General features: G+C 38.4%; 1 protein-coding gene across 1 annotated transcript in view; it reads right to left on the bottom strand.

The window, feature by feature from the left end:
• The window catches only part of sytl5 (synaptotagmin-like 5), a 19,948-nt gene extending 3,612 nt beyond the window's left edge, over nucleotides 1–16,336 (bottom strand). Inside the window, 17 exon segments of the mRNA XM_057335865.1 lie at nucleotides 1,234–1,442; nucleotides 1,512–1,641; nucleotides 1,912–2,020; nucleotides 2,108–2,269; nucleotides 2,355–2,457; nucleotides 3,675–3,853; nucleotides 3,998–4,063; nucleotides 5,102–5,179; nucleotides 6,068–6,168; nucleotides 6,292–6,406; nucleotides 6,501–6,603; nucleotides 7,667–7,784; nucleotides 8,513–8,622; nucleotides 8,954–9,163; nucleotides 9,452–9,604; nucleotides 9,691–9,767; nucleotides 16,183–16,336. Coding sequence (XP_057191848.1) covers nucleotides 1,234–1,442; nucleotides 1,512–1,641; nucleotides 1,912–2,020; nucleotides 2,108–2,269; nucleotides 2,355–2,457; nucleotides 3,675–3,853; nucleotides 3,998–4,063; nucleotides 5,102–5,179; nucleotides 6,068–6,168; nucleotides 6,292–6,406; nucleotides 6,501–6,603; nucleotides 7,667–7,784; nucleotides 8,513–8,622; nucleotides 8,954–9,163; nucleotides 9,452–9,570 — 1,912 coding nt within the window. The 5' untranslated portion in view covers nucleotides 9,571–9,604; nucleotides 9,691–9,767; nucleotides 16,183–16,336.

Below are 16,336 nucleotides of genomic sequence, written 5' to 3'. Positions count from 1 at the left end.
TATGTTTTTATTACCCAAATACGTTATCTCCTATGGCAAAGAAGCAAAAATGTGACAACATCTTAGTTCTGTATCAGCCGCCATAGTGCTTCGAAAGGGCGGGGGGTTGGAGTGAGCTGTTGGTTGTAATTCGCAACCTCACCACTAGATGCCGCTAAATTTCATACACTGGACCTTTAAAGGAAAACAGTTTAAATTCTAAGGGTCAGAAAGAGGAATACAAATGGGTATGTTAAACTAAATAATAAATGTTTCTGGTGTCAGACATTAGACTAACAATACAGGTGGAGTTTACTATTAAAACTAGATTGTAGAATATCGCTGCTGTCCTTCTGAAACCTTGTATCTCCATATTTTGTGATTTGTATTGTTTTGTATAAATAAAAAGTATTAAAAAGTGCTTGTCAACTTTGATAACACAGTATTACTCTTCCCTCTACTCTATCACACTTTCATTAAAGGGATAGTTCACCCAAAAATAAAAATTCTGTCATCATTTACTCACCCTCGGGTTGTTTCAAACCTTTATACATTTCTGTGTTTCTGTTAAACACAAAGAAAGATATTTGTAAGAATGTTAACAATTTTCAGTTCTGTGACATCATCCACTACCATAGTAGGAAAGAAAATGTATATTTTGCTGTTCGGTTGAACACAGAGTGAAATATTTTGAAGAATTTAGGAACACAAACAGTTCTGGGTCACCTTTGACTACCCTTTAATTTTTCCTACTATGGCAGTCAAAGATGTCAAAGAATTCTCCCAAATATCTTTCTGTGTGTTCATCAGAACAAAAATATATTTTATACAGGTATGAAATGACATGAGGGTGAGCAAATGATGACAAAATTTTCATTTTTGGGTGAACTATCACTTTAAATAATTGAAAAAGTACATCGTTTTTTCTATTTCCTGAAAAACAGCTAATTTGGATGTCCGAGGTTTCGGAAGTACAGCGACAAAATGCTCCTTTAATAAACATAATTATACCCTAAATGTAAAATGTGTTGCCACATTATCAATCAACACTAGTCTTGTTAAAAATGAGAAATTTGATCAATTATAAAGAACAGTCAAGTGCAACTGGGACTTTTACAATTATCCAAATTTGATCCTCAGATTTGACTGTCAGACTTGAGTCTTTCCAAATCATGACAGAACGTAAACAAATAACCTAATATAAGAGCTAAAAAGAAGTTCATTCAAAGGACAAAAAAACAGAACCATTCACACCTGTTCCTGCCCCCAGCCGCACCCCACCCAGGAAGACGTTGCTGGCGAGCGGTTCTCTGTCCCAAACGGTGAGCTCCAGACATACGCTGTCCAGATCACTGTGCTGCAGACCGCAATACGTGAAGGTGTGATTCCAGCGTGGATTCACCGTGCGCTTCACCACGGATGTCTTGTGCTTTGTGCTTTTTTTGTCATCGGGCAGCAGGTATCTGACACGCAAACCAGAAGCGTAAGTTTGCCATGCGTTTATCAGCGAGCAAGTGCAGCAATCTGCTTACCCTTTGACGAACGGATCAGAAGAACCTCCTTTTACGGCCATCAAGTTCTTGGCCTCCTTAACCAGCAACTCCACCATTCCACCTTTAGGGAGTGTGATCATTTTCTTTCCTTTCAGAAATCCCTTTTTCACTGAGGCAGAGAGAAATACAGAGAGTGAGATTGATCGTGGACTCTATTAACACAGACAGTGAGCAGAAACAAGAGCTTGGGTGAGCACAAACAACACAGCCATGTGACTTTATGCAATAAAAATGCAATGTAAAAGTCCCTAACATAATAACTGCGGTTTTATTGCTTTTTCGATACAGAGCAGTGAGATCATCCACACAGATCATAGTATTTCTTTCCAAAAAATGAAAAGAAAATTAGCTTTTGAAATGAGAAACTTCTAAATCGTACCTTGCACTTGATCCAGTGGCGGTGAGATATTTCTCTCTGCAGGGATGTACTTCAAAACCACCGTCAGTTCGCCTTTATACTGCATCACTGAGTCTACATAAGACTCATTCTGATACACACAACACAAGATCACTGTTTACACACCATAACATCAATAATTCGTTATCGTTTGTTTCTGTGCCTGTGTTTAGCTCACCCTGGGCTGCAGAGCGAACCATTCCTCTAAATGACTGTCAAACTCCCAGGAGTCAAAGGTCACCTCTGTCTCCCCCAGGAAGCTGTTGTGTCCGAAGCGATCGTGATGCCACACAGACACCTGCAGCGTGCGCGTCTCCAGCTGAGAGTGACTGACCACGTACTACACCGACAGACGGAAGACAGAAGCCTTAAAATCAATATCTTATTTGCAGATCCATCCTGATAATGCAGACAGAAGCTCTTACCCTCAGGTTCTCATTGAACACTGGGTTAGTGGTGTTGCTTTTGATGCTGGTTTTCCTCTTACTTTGACGGGACTTGTCTGGCAAGAGATACGTTTTAACATACCTGCAAAACACACACACACACTTCAGTGTTTTATTATTCAAATATATTTTTTTATTCAATTATATTTTAGGGCTGTCAAACGATTAATCGCGATTAATTGCATCCAGAATAAAAGTTTGCATTTACGTAATATATGTCTGTGTACTGTGCATATTAATTTTGTATTTATAAACACAAAAACATACTAATACATGTATATACATTTAGGAAATATTTAGATGTATTTATTTTTATTTACCAATAATTGAAATTATTTATCAAATTAATTAAATATATAAAAATAGATATTTTTCTTAAATATATGAGTGTATGTGTTTTATAAATACAAAATTAATATGCACAGTATGCCGACATACTGTATATTACGTAAAAACAAACTTTTATTCTGAAGGCTATTAAATGTCAAATTAATCGTTTGACAGCCCTAATACAATTAGGCAGTGGTTACTGTAGTAAAGAAATAAAAAGAAATCGATAAATAAACAAATAAATATGCTTATGTGCAAATATGTGTTGGGACTGTCATGAGAGTAGATTTTCACAACAAAATTGCCCAAATCATTTCTCGTTTATGATGTTAATCTTTAATTTTAGATTTTTTTACAATGACGGCAGAGAGAGTTTGTAACCATTTTGGTTCTTGGAGTGTTGACCAGAAATTGGTGCTGAATTATTTACGATATTATCATATATGTAGTATTAACACAATATCAATAATCACAGTTATTAATATCATGGTTATAGTCACTACCAGTATGTTGTGACACCCCTAAGTTTTGACAACAAATATGTTTAAAGGTAAAGTGTGTGATATCTGTATGACTACTGGCACCAGTGTTGTGAAAATAATGGTCATTTCCATTGTTTTAAACGCTTCCTCTGTCTGCCATTAGTTATATAACAAAATACGTTTTGTCCTAAACTCATGCAAAAAGCCGTTATTGCTCTTTTCAACCCAGTCGTCCAGCCCAAACAAACTGCAATTCCAAACAACTCATCTTTAAACCCCTTTTAAATTCTTCAACAAATAGTATAATGAAAACCACATTTGTTTAGATTATTTTATTTCTTTCAATACAGAAAAGCATCATATTATATCCAATAAATGATTGTAATCTACTCTCAGCCCTAATAATTATACATCAAGTGTTGAAGGATGCTCTGCCAGGGTGAAGTAAAGTGTACAGCGGAGCATACAGATGTGTGTGTGGTCTTACGAATCCGTGCGCTGTTTCCTCTCATCCCCGGTTGCTAGGCAGCGGCACTCGCGGACAAGCACGTTGAGTGCCCCTGTTTTATAGCTGTAGGAGATGTTAAGCAGGATCTCCCCGGAAACCCGTACGTCTCCGAAGTCCCCCGTTTCACTGTATACACTCATCATACTGTTGATACTGGTCTGGAAGACAGAAAGAGTGTTCAGGTGTGCAATCTTCTACGCTTGTGTTATGTAGAGTGTATGTATGACAGTCTCTTCAGTGGTACAGACGAATCAAAGCCACCGGAGCAAGACAGACACACATCAGCAGACACACACACTCACAGTGTCAGCGTCTGAGTCAGGGACATTTAGGAAACCCCACTTTCTCTCCGACGCAGGCGTGGAAGACTGGAATAAAGACGACAGGAGAAAGAAAGAGAAAAGAGAAGATTGATAGCGAGAAGGCAAGCGAGAAAGCACAGAGCAGAAATAATAAGAAAAGTATGGATTCTATGAATGAGCAGAGAATGCTCAAGGCAAAACGGAGCTTATTTGTAGCGGTGAAAAGTTCAGCTTAAAATGAAAATTCTGTCATTATTTGCTCCGCCTTGTATCATGTTGAAATCAATGTTATCGGGAAACGCAAAATGGATATCTGAATGTGTTCATATATCAATAAGATTTGCAAGCTGTCACAAGGAAAGATTGTCTCACAAATAACAATGTGAACATCAGAGACTTGGTGCTTCACTGATCTTGATAGGCCCAGTCCTCATTCACTTTCACAGCATGAACATTTTGCCTGACATCATCCATTGCGTTCCACAGAAGAAAGCAAATACAGGTTTTGAAGAACAAATGGAGCACATGACAGAATTGTCTTTTTTCTGTAACTACTCTAAGATCTCAGCGTCTTTCATTCGGCGAGTGACTCTGTCTTTGATAGTTTGTTTCTCCCTCATTTCCCCTTCATTCAGCACTCTTCACATCTGCCGGTGTGCCGTAATGACTCATCCAGCTTTTAGATTCTGCGTGTGAGCTACGAGCTATCTCATCCGTTTCCAAAAGGCCACTTGTCTTCGCATTCGGCTGAATAATCTTTCTTTGTTGTGTCTCAATGCACCACCTGTGTCCGTACGTGTGGGCAGGTAAAGGCGGAATAAGACAGCAATGCATATTGTGCCTTTTTAATGTGTGCGTGAGAGTGTGCAAAATAAATAATTATGTGGGTCTGCCAGGTGAGTCAACAAATTAAGTGTAACTGGAGCTTTAGCCAGGGGAAAAGATAATATCCATAAAACACACAAACGTACAACTAAACACATTACACACATGCAACACACACACGCATTTGCACAGAGCTGGAGGACACACATTGGAGCGCATGATGGAGCTGTGCCTGTGATTATGGTGTAAATGTGTTTTTGTCGGCGTAAACTATTATACCATTGATTGCGCGCTGCTGACGCTCCGGTTGGTTTTGTAGTGCGCTGATAACAAAGCATCAATGTCCTCATCCGAGTCCTGCAGCACAAAACAAATTCAGTGAATATCACACAGAGAAACCCCACACGCAATATTACAAGCTTCATTTAGCCATTTAATGCACGAGAAGCCATTTGTAACCACTCAGGAAAAAAATAGTGGAAAAAACGTTTGTTTATGTTGTTAAGATGAAACCGACTATAGACCACTTTGGAAAACGTAAACAACGCTGGTTCAACGCTAGTCCAGAAGAACATCCCGTTTCATTTTTTGTTAACACTTTACAATAAGGTGCTAACAATGAACAATACTTCTACCAAATGTATTATTATTAATTCATGTTCATTTCAGCATTTACTAATACATTATTACAATCAAACGTTGTCACTGTTAACATTAGTTAATGCACCATGAACTAACATGAATAACAGTATTGACATGAACTAACATTAGAAGGATTAAAAATGCTGAAAAACGAAATTGTTCATTGTTAACTAATGTTAACTAATGCATTTACTAATGTTAACTAACAGCACCTTATTGTAAAATGTTACCCTTATTTTTGAACACTACAAAAACAGAATACAACCAACGGAACATTTAAAACAGAATCAAATGTTAAATACATAACTTTAAGATTTAATTACATATGCAATATTTAAAAAATGAAAACCGGAAGTGCTTCTGGACCCGTGTTTACAGCTTACAAAGTGGTCCATTCGCTATGTTTAAATGTTTTTATTTGACGTGGCAATATAAATTCAACACAACTGATAAAAGTGGTGATGCACCAAGTAGCACTATATATCCAGAAGAGATAAGTGTTACAGCTGTCTCTTATCACTTTAGCCCTGACTGGAAGTCCATATCATATCTTGCAAACGGGAATACGTTGCATGCAGAAATGGTTTAAGGGATAACATCTACCCCATCGTTCAGTCCTGGTACTGAACGGCAACGATTCACCAGCGGGTCTTCACTAAACCCTTCCACGGCATTACTGAGGTCAACTTCTGAGCGACTGCGATCTGTGATCACAGAGAGAGAGAGAAACAATGACCAGTGTTTTAGGTTGTAAGTACTTTATATCTGTGACCTGTAATCATATTAAGAGCATCGGTACATATGTCAAAATATTGCCATGGTGATACCTGATGAGAGGGAGGCTCTGGACACGGCAATGGAGGGTGTGCTCCGCCCACCTGCCATCTTTTCAGAAACGCTGTCGCTACTTTGTATACTAGTCATGCTCTCTGCCCCGTCCGGCTGAACAAAACACACAGTAGGTATTAAATACTACTTGTCATGCACATGTGTACGTCCGCATACACAGTAATGCAAATGTGCCATCATGCGTTACCCTGTTTCTTCCCTCTATGTGGGAAGGTGTTCTGGGCGTTTGCGCTCGCATGTTATTGGGAATCGTTGGCAAACCTGAGGATTCCACTGCAACCGCTCTCTTCCTAATGGACAGACATAGGCGTAATGAGGAAGCCTTAACTAGCTTACAGCATACTGCACATTACAAACCGCCTACTGTTTTGTAATGAAACATGATGCAACGACAATATCATTAACAAAAGCAATTTAATCCAGAATTGCTTCTTAATTTTTGCAGTGTGATCATGAGTCCAGAAAGGATGTTAAGAATCACAGTTGATATTAATTCAGGTTTTTAGATGTATCAAAAATGCAATATTGTATATATACTGCAGAAACAGTAGTGTGTTATGCCATTTCAAACCAAGCCATAGTTTAAAACATACGCGAAGCGTAGTCAATTATTCCGCTTATACCACGGTTACCACACAACAGGACATTGTTCAAATGTTTAATTTCAACGTTTGTCATGTTATCGTCTTTAAAATGCTGTTGATGGTAGGACTACTTTCTTGCGCATCTCATTTCAAGCGTCCGTTAAAGCGAACGGACTCGTTTGAGTGAGAGAGAGAGCAAGAAACCGCGGCGCGCCCACACCTGCATGTTTGCAGCAATGTGACGGAAAAGCCAGTGAAAATAATATTCGCAAACTTTTGCAAAAATATTCGCAAACTAAAAAAAATCACGCAAACTTTTGAAAGAGTAGAAATATCTAAATATATTTGTTATCAGTTATAAGCAGCATGAAGAGGAAAACGAACCAGTAGGCTATCTGTGTTTATTCATTCATTTTGTTTTTCTATTTAGTTATTTTATTTATTCGATTTCACTGCATGTATTTCTATACTGTTTTTGAAATGCTTTATTTATTGAAACGAAACTGTGCACGCGTTTCCATCAACTGTAAAGTTAAATCAAGATCAGGGTGCTGTGTGAGGTGACGGCCTGTAGGCTACACTATAATCTTTCTGTTATTTAAACTTGGCGAAGTGATATGGAACCGTAATGCGGTCGGCAGACCTGGAACACCTTCCTAGGTGTGCATGTACCGAAAGTTAATGCATACCCATAGAACGTTTGTCAACCAATCAGACTGAAGCATTCGACAGCCCCGTGGTATAATGGACTGTAAATGATGTCTCTCACCTGTTTTTGATCTTTCCTGCGCTTTTGTGTGACTTGGGCGTGGCCGATCTCTCAGATTTGGGCGTGGCCGATCTCTCCAACTCCGACGGAGTGGGCTGTCTGTGGGTAGAGGCTTCATCTTCAAAGAAAATTTGACATTTGTAATTAATTCAATTCAATTCTAGTAAAATGTAACAAAATGCAAAATCTGAATATTGATCACTGCAATCCTTACTACTGTACCCTTATACAGCAAACAGTCTTCCTTTATTTGTTTTGCTTGTGCTATGCCCCCGAAAGCAATAAACATACTAAATGTAACTCATTACAAAGAAGAAATATGAAATACTTAAAGGAACAGTTCAACCAAAAATGAAAATTCTGGCTTCATTTACTCACCCTCGAGTTCTTCCAAATCTGTATAAATTTCTTTCTTCTATTCTGATGAACACGGAGAAAGATATTTGGAAGAATGCCTTTAACCAAACAGTTCTTGGCCACTATTGACTACCATAGTAGGAAAATTTTCTTTGTTTTGTAGAACACAAAAGAAGATATTCTGAAGAATGTAGGAAAGCAAACAGTTCTGGGGCACTTTTGACTACCATTGTCATTTTTCCAACTACTGTAGTCATGGTGGCCAAGCTGTTTGGTTACAAGCATTCTTCCAAATATCTTCCTCCGTGTTCAGCAGAACACATTTTTATACAGATTTGGAACTCAAGGGGGAGTAAATGAAGATAGAATTTTTACTTTGGGGTGAACTGTCCCTTTAATACTTCACAATAAGCAAGGACTTGCACAGATGATCATTTTATTTAAAATAAATTAACGCTCATCTTCAGCTTCCTTCTGAATTGCTCTCACCTACTGGAGGACTGCAGAGGATAGACTGTTTGACTACATCACTGCTAGCATGTTGAAACCTTTTGGCTCTTTCTTCCAGAAACCATTCGCCTGTAACCACCTTCAGCTCCCTAAAGAATCCAGTCACACATAGACAACAAGGTTTAAACGCCATTTACAGAAGTGCCACACAGCTTAATTGGTTCTTCTAATAAAGACTTCATGAAATTTCTCGACAATTGCAATTTACTGTGTTGACATACTGTACAACCTATACAGAAAGTCAGGGGTCAGGGCAGAAACAAAAATACCTATCACTTTATCTAATCACTTTAGTTGAAGACCTTCTACCATGATTTGCCTATTGGCGGTCCATGGTAGGTGGTACGTATGAAACAAAATTTGTGAGTATCTTTTTTCCATCACATGCCATAGTGTGTTTGGATGTTGTCTATGACTCACGCAGTCTTTGCACACACGGTGCATTTGCAGTGTTTGCTGTCCGGAGGCGTAGCAGTGCAGAAGTTGCAGACACGTCGATGACAGTTGGTGCACACATTACCCCTCTGCAGGATGAGACCCAGAGCACGCAGACACACGGCTCACTCACGCTGATCTGCAGAACTGCGCCGCCCGACTCGCTTTAGATCCAAAAGTTCATTTTTCAACTTCCTGTTGAGACACAAAGACTAGCATAAATAAAACAGTAACTGCTTTAAAAATGTTAACAATGCGCTACTTACAACAATAACAATACATATGAATTTGTATTGCTGAATCTGATTAAATGCCAAACCCTCAGGATAAGGAATGATAATATTTATGTTCGCTTTAGCACTAATGATTCCTAATTTATTTACCCTGCTGGTGTTTCTGCCTTGAAACCGCATTGTCACATATTAATCAGAATCCACATTACAAATTTTATGCGGCAGATAATGAGAAAGTGAGAGACGCTACCTGATGCGTTTCTCCTCACGCTTACGGAGCTTCTCTTCTTTCTGGAGGACACTCAGGATCATCTGTCTTTCGTGCTCTAGGAGGAAGGACAGATTTAAGGAGTCTGTTGTCTTCGCCATGACAAGGGGTCAACAGTCAGCCAATCAAATTGGCCTACGACCAATCAGAAAAAGAATGAAGGATTGCTGTAGTTCACCTACACATTCCCAAAAAGGTCATCTGCTTGATCTTTCACATACCATACATCTCTCAGTGATCGTGGGATTGTGGCAGGTCTTGGTCAGTTCATCGTTGGCGTTTTTAACTTGTTGAAAGACTGCAAGCATAAAATCCAGACAGTTTTTTAGGTCTGACATTGAATGAATCACGACTCTGTATGATCAACTTAGAGTCATACTAATAAACAGAGTAAATATAAAAATAATTTATTGTACTATAAAACCTTAAGCATAACTTTTTTCTTTCTTTCTTTCGCAGAACACGAAAGAAGATATTGTGAAGAATGTTGTTAATCGGCCCCCATTCACTTGCACTGGTTTTATGTCTATACAATAGAAGTGAATGGGTGCCGGCGCTGTTCGGTTACCAACTTTCTTCAAAATATCTTCTTTTGTGTTCTGCGGGAGAAAGTCTTAAAGGTTTAAAATGACAAGAGGATGAGTAAATGACAACAGAATTTTCATGTTTGGGTGAACTATCACTTTAAGCAGAACATTTTACATTTACATTATAATGCATGTTATGCAAAGCCACAGTTACGCGGCGGTATTTTGAAGAATGCAACAGTACCAACTAAACTGGACCCGAGTCCTGAAAGCAAACCTGAAAACTATGAGAAAACACTCATGCAAGATGGCATTTGCATAAAAGTCTAAAAGAACTGCAGCAACGGTCAGCGATAGGGTGGATAATGGCCATGAAACAATAAATTATGAATAATTTAAGGGAATAAAATGTATAATGATTGTATGACCTTTAGAAATTATTATCCCAGTTTTGTCCTTAATGCTACCTGAAACCCCTAATTACAAATGGTTGCATAACCACGAAACAATACCTTAACAGGGGATTTAGACATGTATTTTACTGAAAATGACATACAGTATAAATCCAACAGTTCAAGTTTAGTTAAAATCCAAAAGTCTTAAATGGATAGTTCACCCAAAAATACAAATTCTGTCATCATTTATTTAAAAATCTGTATCTGTTTCTTCTGTGGGACACAAAAGAGGGTATTTTAAGAAAAGTCTTAGTGGTTTTGTGTACATAAAATGGAAGTCAATGGGGTCCAATGTTGTTTGATTAACATTCTTCAAAATATCTTCATTTGTGTTCTGCGTGACTACAGGTTTGAAATGACATGAGGGTAAGTGATGGATGAAAGAATTTTTGAACTATCCCTTTAACTGGTTCAACACATGAATATTATGGATCATCATGGTCTCAGTTATTAGCTTGGTGAATAGACAGACAGTCCAGATGTTAATATGACAGCTGAGCCAAACAGCCACTAATAAGTCCCCATTTAGCTTTATTTAAAGTGACAATACACTAACTGCAGTGGCAGTCTGCCAGCGGCTATCTGGGGTGAAGTGCCTTGCTCAAGTGCACAAGCGTAATCGAGTTAGACAGTAATCACTGTACATCATGCATACGTGGGACTGAACCATCAACCTCCGAGTTAATAGCAAATAGGCTAAAACGTAGTGATTGAAACCATTGAAATAAAGTTCATTAAAACAACTTTTAATGAAATCCTAAGTTAAGCGTTCTAATAATACACATTTACCAGAATGGGTGTCGCATTGCAAATTTAACCAAAATGAAGTCATTGCTCTGTTGGGGATAATGTGTTTTCGGAACCTTAAAGAAAATAAAAAAGGACATCCTAAACCCTTGGCATCAGGGATCAACTTGTGTGAAAAACTCAATGAAATGAGCAAGGGTCCAAATGATTTTACCTCCTTGACATGTTTATTTATATGCCACAACAATGTGTAGGACACATCATGCTCTTAGTAGATCATTATAAATGTCTGCTGCTATTGAGGTCTCATTAAAATGAATTGACTATCAGACATACATTTTTTGATGTTCAAAACTGGCTACTGCATATCCTGTTGAATTCTGATTGAAGTTAGAGATCTAAGCTTCACTCTCTCAAGAACAGGAAGTTTGGCTGAAAGTAAACTACTTACGTTTGGTTAATGTGCAGTATGCTTTGTATGTACTGTAAGTGCATTTAACCATGTGTGTATGCTGAGTATATCTCAGCTTTGATGCAGATTCGTGTGTGTGTGCGTGCTGGAAGGGTAAACCCTACGGTATGGGGACAAAATGTCCCCACAAAGATGGCAATATCCAAAATCCTTGTCCTTGTGGGGACATTTTTTTGTCCCCATGAGTAAACAAGCTTATAAATCATACAGAATTCACTTTTTTGAAAATCTAAAAGAGCAGACAGTTGTGTGTGATTGTTAGGGTTAGGTGGGTTAGGGGTAGGGAATATGATATACAGTTTGTACTCTATAAAAACCATTGCGTCTATGGAATGTCCCTATAAAACATGGAAACCCAACATGCGTGTGTGTGTGTGTGTGTGTGTTTGTGTGTGTGTGTGTGTGTGTGTGTGTGCGTGCATGCGCGTGTGTGTGTGTGTGTGTTTCTAGCACACTACCTGTTGTCTGTCTGACAAATCTGGTAAGTCTGATGGGCCAGAATACATAATCAAAACCTTCAAAAGCTGTTTTTCACACCATCAGTTACACGTAGAAAAGTGGTTGCATTTGGTGACACAATGCACACACATACACTCAAACAGGTGAATAATTATTTTCTTTCAAAATAAAAAATATCTATATGTGTATTTGTCTAAGTGGATATGAACGTCTGTTTTTGCTGTGCATATGTATGCTAATGTCAGTGTATCATTTCTTATCTTTGTGTCTAATTGAGGTTGCTTTCACATTTAGTGTCTGTCTCACCAGGAGGATGTGAAGCAATATTAATTCAAATTGTCCACGCAAGCACTGTTTACAGGGACACACAAACATCATTGGAGTATCTTCCGTGTCTCTGGTGAGGAAAAGACAGCATGACCAGTAATATCTGGCACTAATTAAAAACAACCTTTGCTCTTTACTGTCACTGCCTTCAGGCGGTTGCTAGTGTGTGTCTGAAATCCGAATATGAAAGTATTTTATACTCCCGAGGCAGGAAAAAACAGTGGAAAGAATTGATGTACTGCTGAGCTGCTTGAAAACTAAAAATTAAAAAACCTCCAAGGTTACAGAAGGTGTGGCAACTTCTTGGATCCCACCCTGATTACACACATTGAAGTGTACACACTGCCCTGTGTCAACACACGCTCACACAGTTCTCTTATGAAGTCATCTTCAGTCCACATACCTAAACTACGTAAAAGACACAACAGCAACAAACACTGGGCAACATTATGAATGTGATATTTTCTGTCAAAACTCGAAATGTTAATTCTCAGAGAATGTATTGAACAATCTGTTTTTATTTTACTAAAGCCCTGATGAGTCCAGACATCAAAAAAGTCCAGACTATGCATGACTTTTCTGCTTTAAAAGAGGGAAAATTAACGCGTGATGGATGTGACCAAAATGAACGCACGTTTTTGAGAGGCAACATACTTTGTAGGATTTCTATGAATTAAAATGTACAAATCAGAAGCAATAATAAATGGAGAAGGGATGGCTCTTTATAGAACATAAAATAATTACTATATTTTCATTTTCATGTGCCCATTTATGAAGAATATTGACTGTTATGGATGTGACACTTCATGTACCTGACTATGAAAAACTATGCTTTAAAAAATAATTGCCTTAAAGGTGCAATGTGTAATATTAAGGAGGCTCTATTAACAGAAATGCAATTTAATATTTACATAACTATGTCTTCACAAGTGTATAAAGACCTTACATAATGAAGGAAGCGTTGTGTTTTATTACCTTAGAATAAGCTTTTTCTATCTACATACACCCCGGGTCCCCTTACGTGTAATTCGCCATGTTGTTTCTACAGTAGCCCTAAACGGACAAAATGCTCTACAGAGTGCTTTTCGTAAATATGTTATCTCCTTCGGCAAAGCAGCGAAAACGTGTCGATATATTTGTCCTGTGTCAGCCACCGTAGTGCTTCGAAAAGGAGGGGTGAGTGGTGGAGTGAGCCACTGGTTGCCATTCGCTAGAACTGGATCTTTAAAAACTTTAAGAGAGACTTCACTTGGGTATTTAAACCAAATATTGACATGTGACATGTTAGTATGGTAAAAACCTTGAGTGGAAAATTTGAGTTTTTCATCTTAAGATTGACATTTGGATGGAATTGCCCACTATCAATCCATTGGTACCCCAGGCTCCAATGACCTAAAGACTTCAGTTCAAACAGGACTAGAAGGAATCCTGGGAAATGTAGTGCAGTGGAAAAACCCCAAAATAGTCAAGTCAACAAGCTGCCAGTCCAGACTCACAGTGCTCACAGTAATTACTCTCCTAATGACGAAGACGCATTCATCGACATCACCTGGCTTAATGGACTCATGCCTCCTTTATGCCTTTGAGAAAGGCCGTATTAACATTATAAAAAAAACACAGTGCTATAAAGTGTAGATTAGCCACAACTAAGTCTTGAATAACAATTTAACAGATTTATTTTGTAATGGCTGTTATGTATAGAGATCAGGGTTGCAAATATCCTTTATGTACAGTACCTGGTTCCATTACTCTTAATGTGATGTAGATTTTTTTCCAGCTGTGCCCTTTTGAATCTTTAATGTAAACTCGCATACACACACAAATCAATTGAAAATGACAGTTATGGGACAGTAACACGCGTGTTTAGAAGGACAGCAGTAGGCGGCGGTTCTGTACAGTCAATCATCAGGGACAAGCCCTTTATATTGAGTTATACAAGAGTCAGATCCGGTCCAGAATTTCATTGTGTGATATTGCTTCGCTAGAATCTGAGTACTGTGAACAACTGAACATGACAGCCTTCTATATGTGATGCCTATTACACTTCTCAATTTGCTTTATTCAGGACCAGTGCACAATAAAAACACAACAAAGGTCTTAAAATGAGCTCTGCTGTTTAATTAAGCAACACAACTGTGTGCTTTCAGTCTTGGCTGTGAGATTTTCTGACAAGCTATTAGGATCCGGCTGCTGATAACAACAAAGTCGACACAAAAAAAGGTTTTCCTTTCCTAATATAAAGATATGAACTTATCTCAAAACATTCCCCTGAGAACCAATTATCTGAGTGCTATTCATACACAGTCCATGTATGGCTCTGTAATTTACTGTATTTCAACAAATGCTTAATCCGTGTATAGTTTATCTCTCCTATGGACTAAGAGAAACATCCGAAACAAAACCGATTCAACATACTGTAGCTGAGCACGTTCATTAAGTGTCCTGAATAATGAAAGCAGGGCGGTCAAACTGTTTTGCTCCAACTTCCTGCTATCTTGATTATCATCGCTTGGGTATAAATAGCAAGTGCTTAGAAAACATACACTTGTGTTTTGGTGCTCAAAGCACAGAAAAAATAATACAAGACAAGACATCAGTTTAACAGTTAACTAGCAGCACGCAACAAATAAGTCGGTTTTTGTGTTTCACTGGTTAAGTCACCTCTGTGGATAAGAAACCATTAGAGCTTGAATCTGGGTGTATAACTTGCCTTCTTCCACCCGTGTGAGTCGGCAAATAGGTCAGTTCCTCGAACAGTAGGGACTAGGATTATACTCAATGTCATCAACACATTACACAGCAAAAATAAAACATGTCAGGAGCACATCGCCTTTAAAGAGCAGGGGGAAACGAAATGAGAGATAACACTTCAAAGGTTACATACTATGTGAGTTTGTCATACATTACGTCACAATAGCTCTGCTTTCTGCTGGATGCCACACTGATCATTCCAGTGCCTGGCAAGTGCTAAAATGAAATGAAGGAGAATGTCACAAACTATCTGAACCATTACCATGGAACTGAATAATTGTAATGTTTTTAATATCATCATATTGGGTAAATGGAAACAAGGCACAACAAATAAACATTGGGACTGAAACGGGCGAGTGAAAATGTTCAACAGCTTTCTTGTCACCAAGTGTATGTACATCAGTGTATGTACATCTATAAAAAAATGTCTTAAAAAAACATTCAATAAAAAAGAAACATTCACTGGAGCATAAAAGTGGGACAACTAGCCCCGTTTTCCCTGCACTCTGTATAAACACTGATATCTGTTGAACACACACGTTTTCTCACACTTAACCAAATAATCAGTGTAAAACTTTTAACTAACTTTAATAAAAATCTTTATACAAATATGAATTCAGGCTAGTTGGGAAAATATAAAACCTCTACTGCATTGCACCTGTTCATACACCTGCTGAGACAAGACGACATTGTAGTGTCACAAAACAGCAGGGATAACAGGCAGGTTGTTAAAGGAAACCATCCAATGCTGACTTTGTCAGGGTTTAGTCTCTTTACAGACTTTAAGCATTTACACAAACACATCCTGTTAAATAGAATGAGACAGAATGGGGACATTGAAGTTCGTGCTTCACCCATTGAAACATCTCACCTTAAACCTGTTTAACCCACAATAACAGAGAGAGAGAGAGAGAGAGAGAGAGAGAGAGAGAGCATTGACGAACACACAACAGGATATAAAAACTAACATCTTACCTGGCGCAGAGCTCGTTCATGTATATCCCGTGAACTGCAGTATGGTCAGGAGCAGCGCTATAGTGTGTGTGCGTTCATGACTGTGCTGCGATGATCTGCACACAACGCGAGCGAGGCAAACCCCCCCACGCACGCGCCCCTAGAGACGAGCATG

The sequence above is a fragment of the Triplophysa rosa genome, linkage group LG6, assembly GCF_024868665.1.
Source record: "Triplophysa rosa linkage group LG6, Trosa_1v2, whole genome shotgun sequence".
Lineage (NCBI taxonomy): Eukaryota > Metazoa > Chordata > Actinopteri > Cypriniformes > Nemacheilidae > Triplophysa > Triplophysa rosa.
Note: the sequence above shows the minus strand (reverse complement) of the source record. Positions and strands in the feature narration are given on the sequence as shown.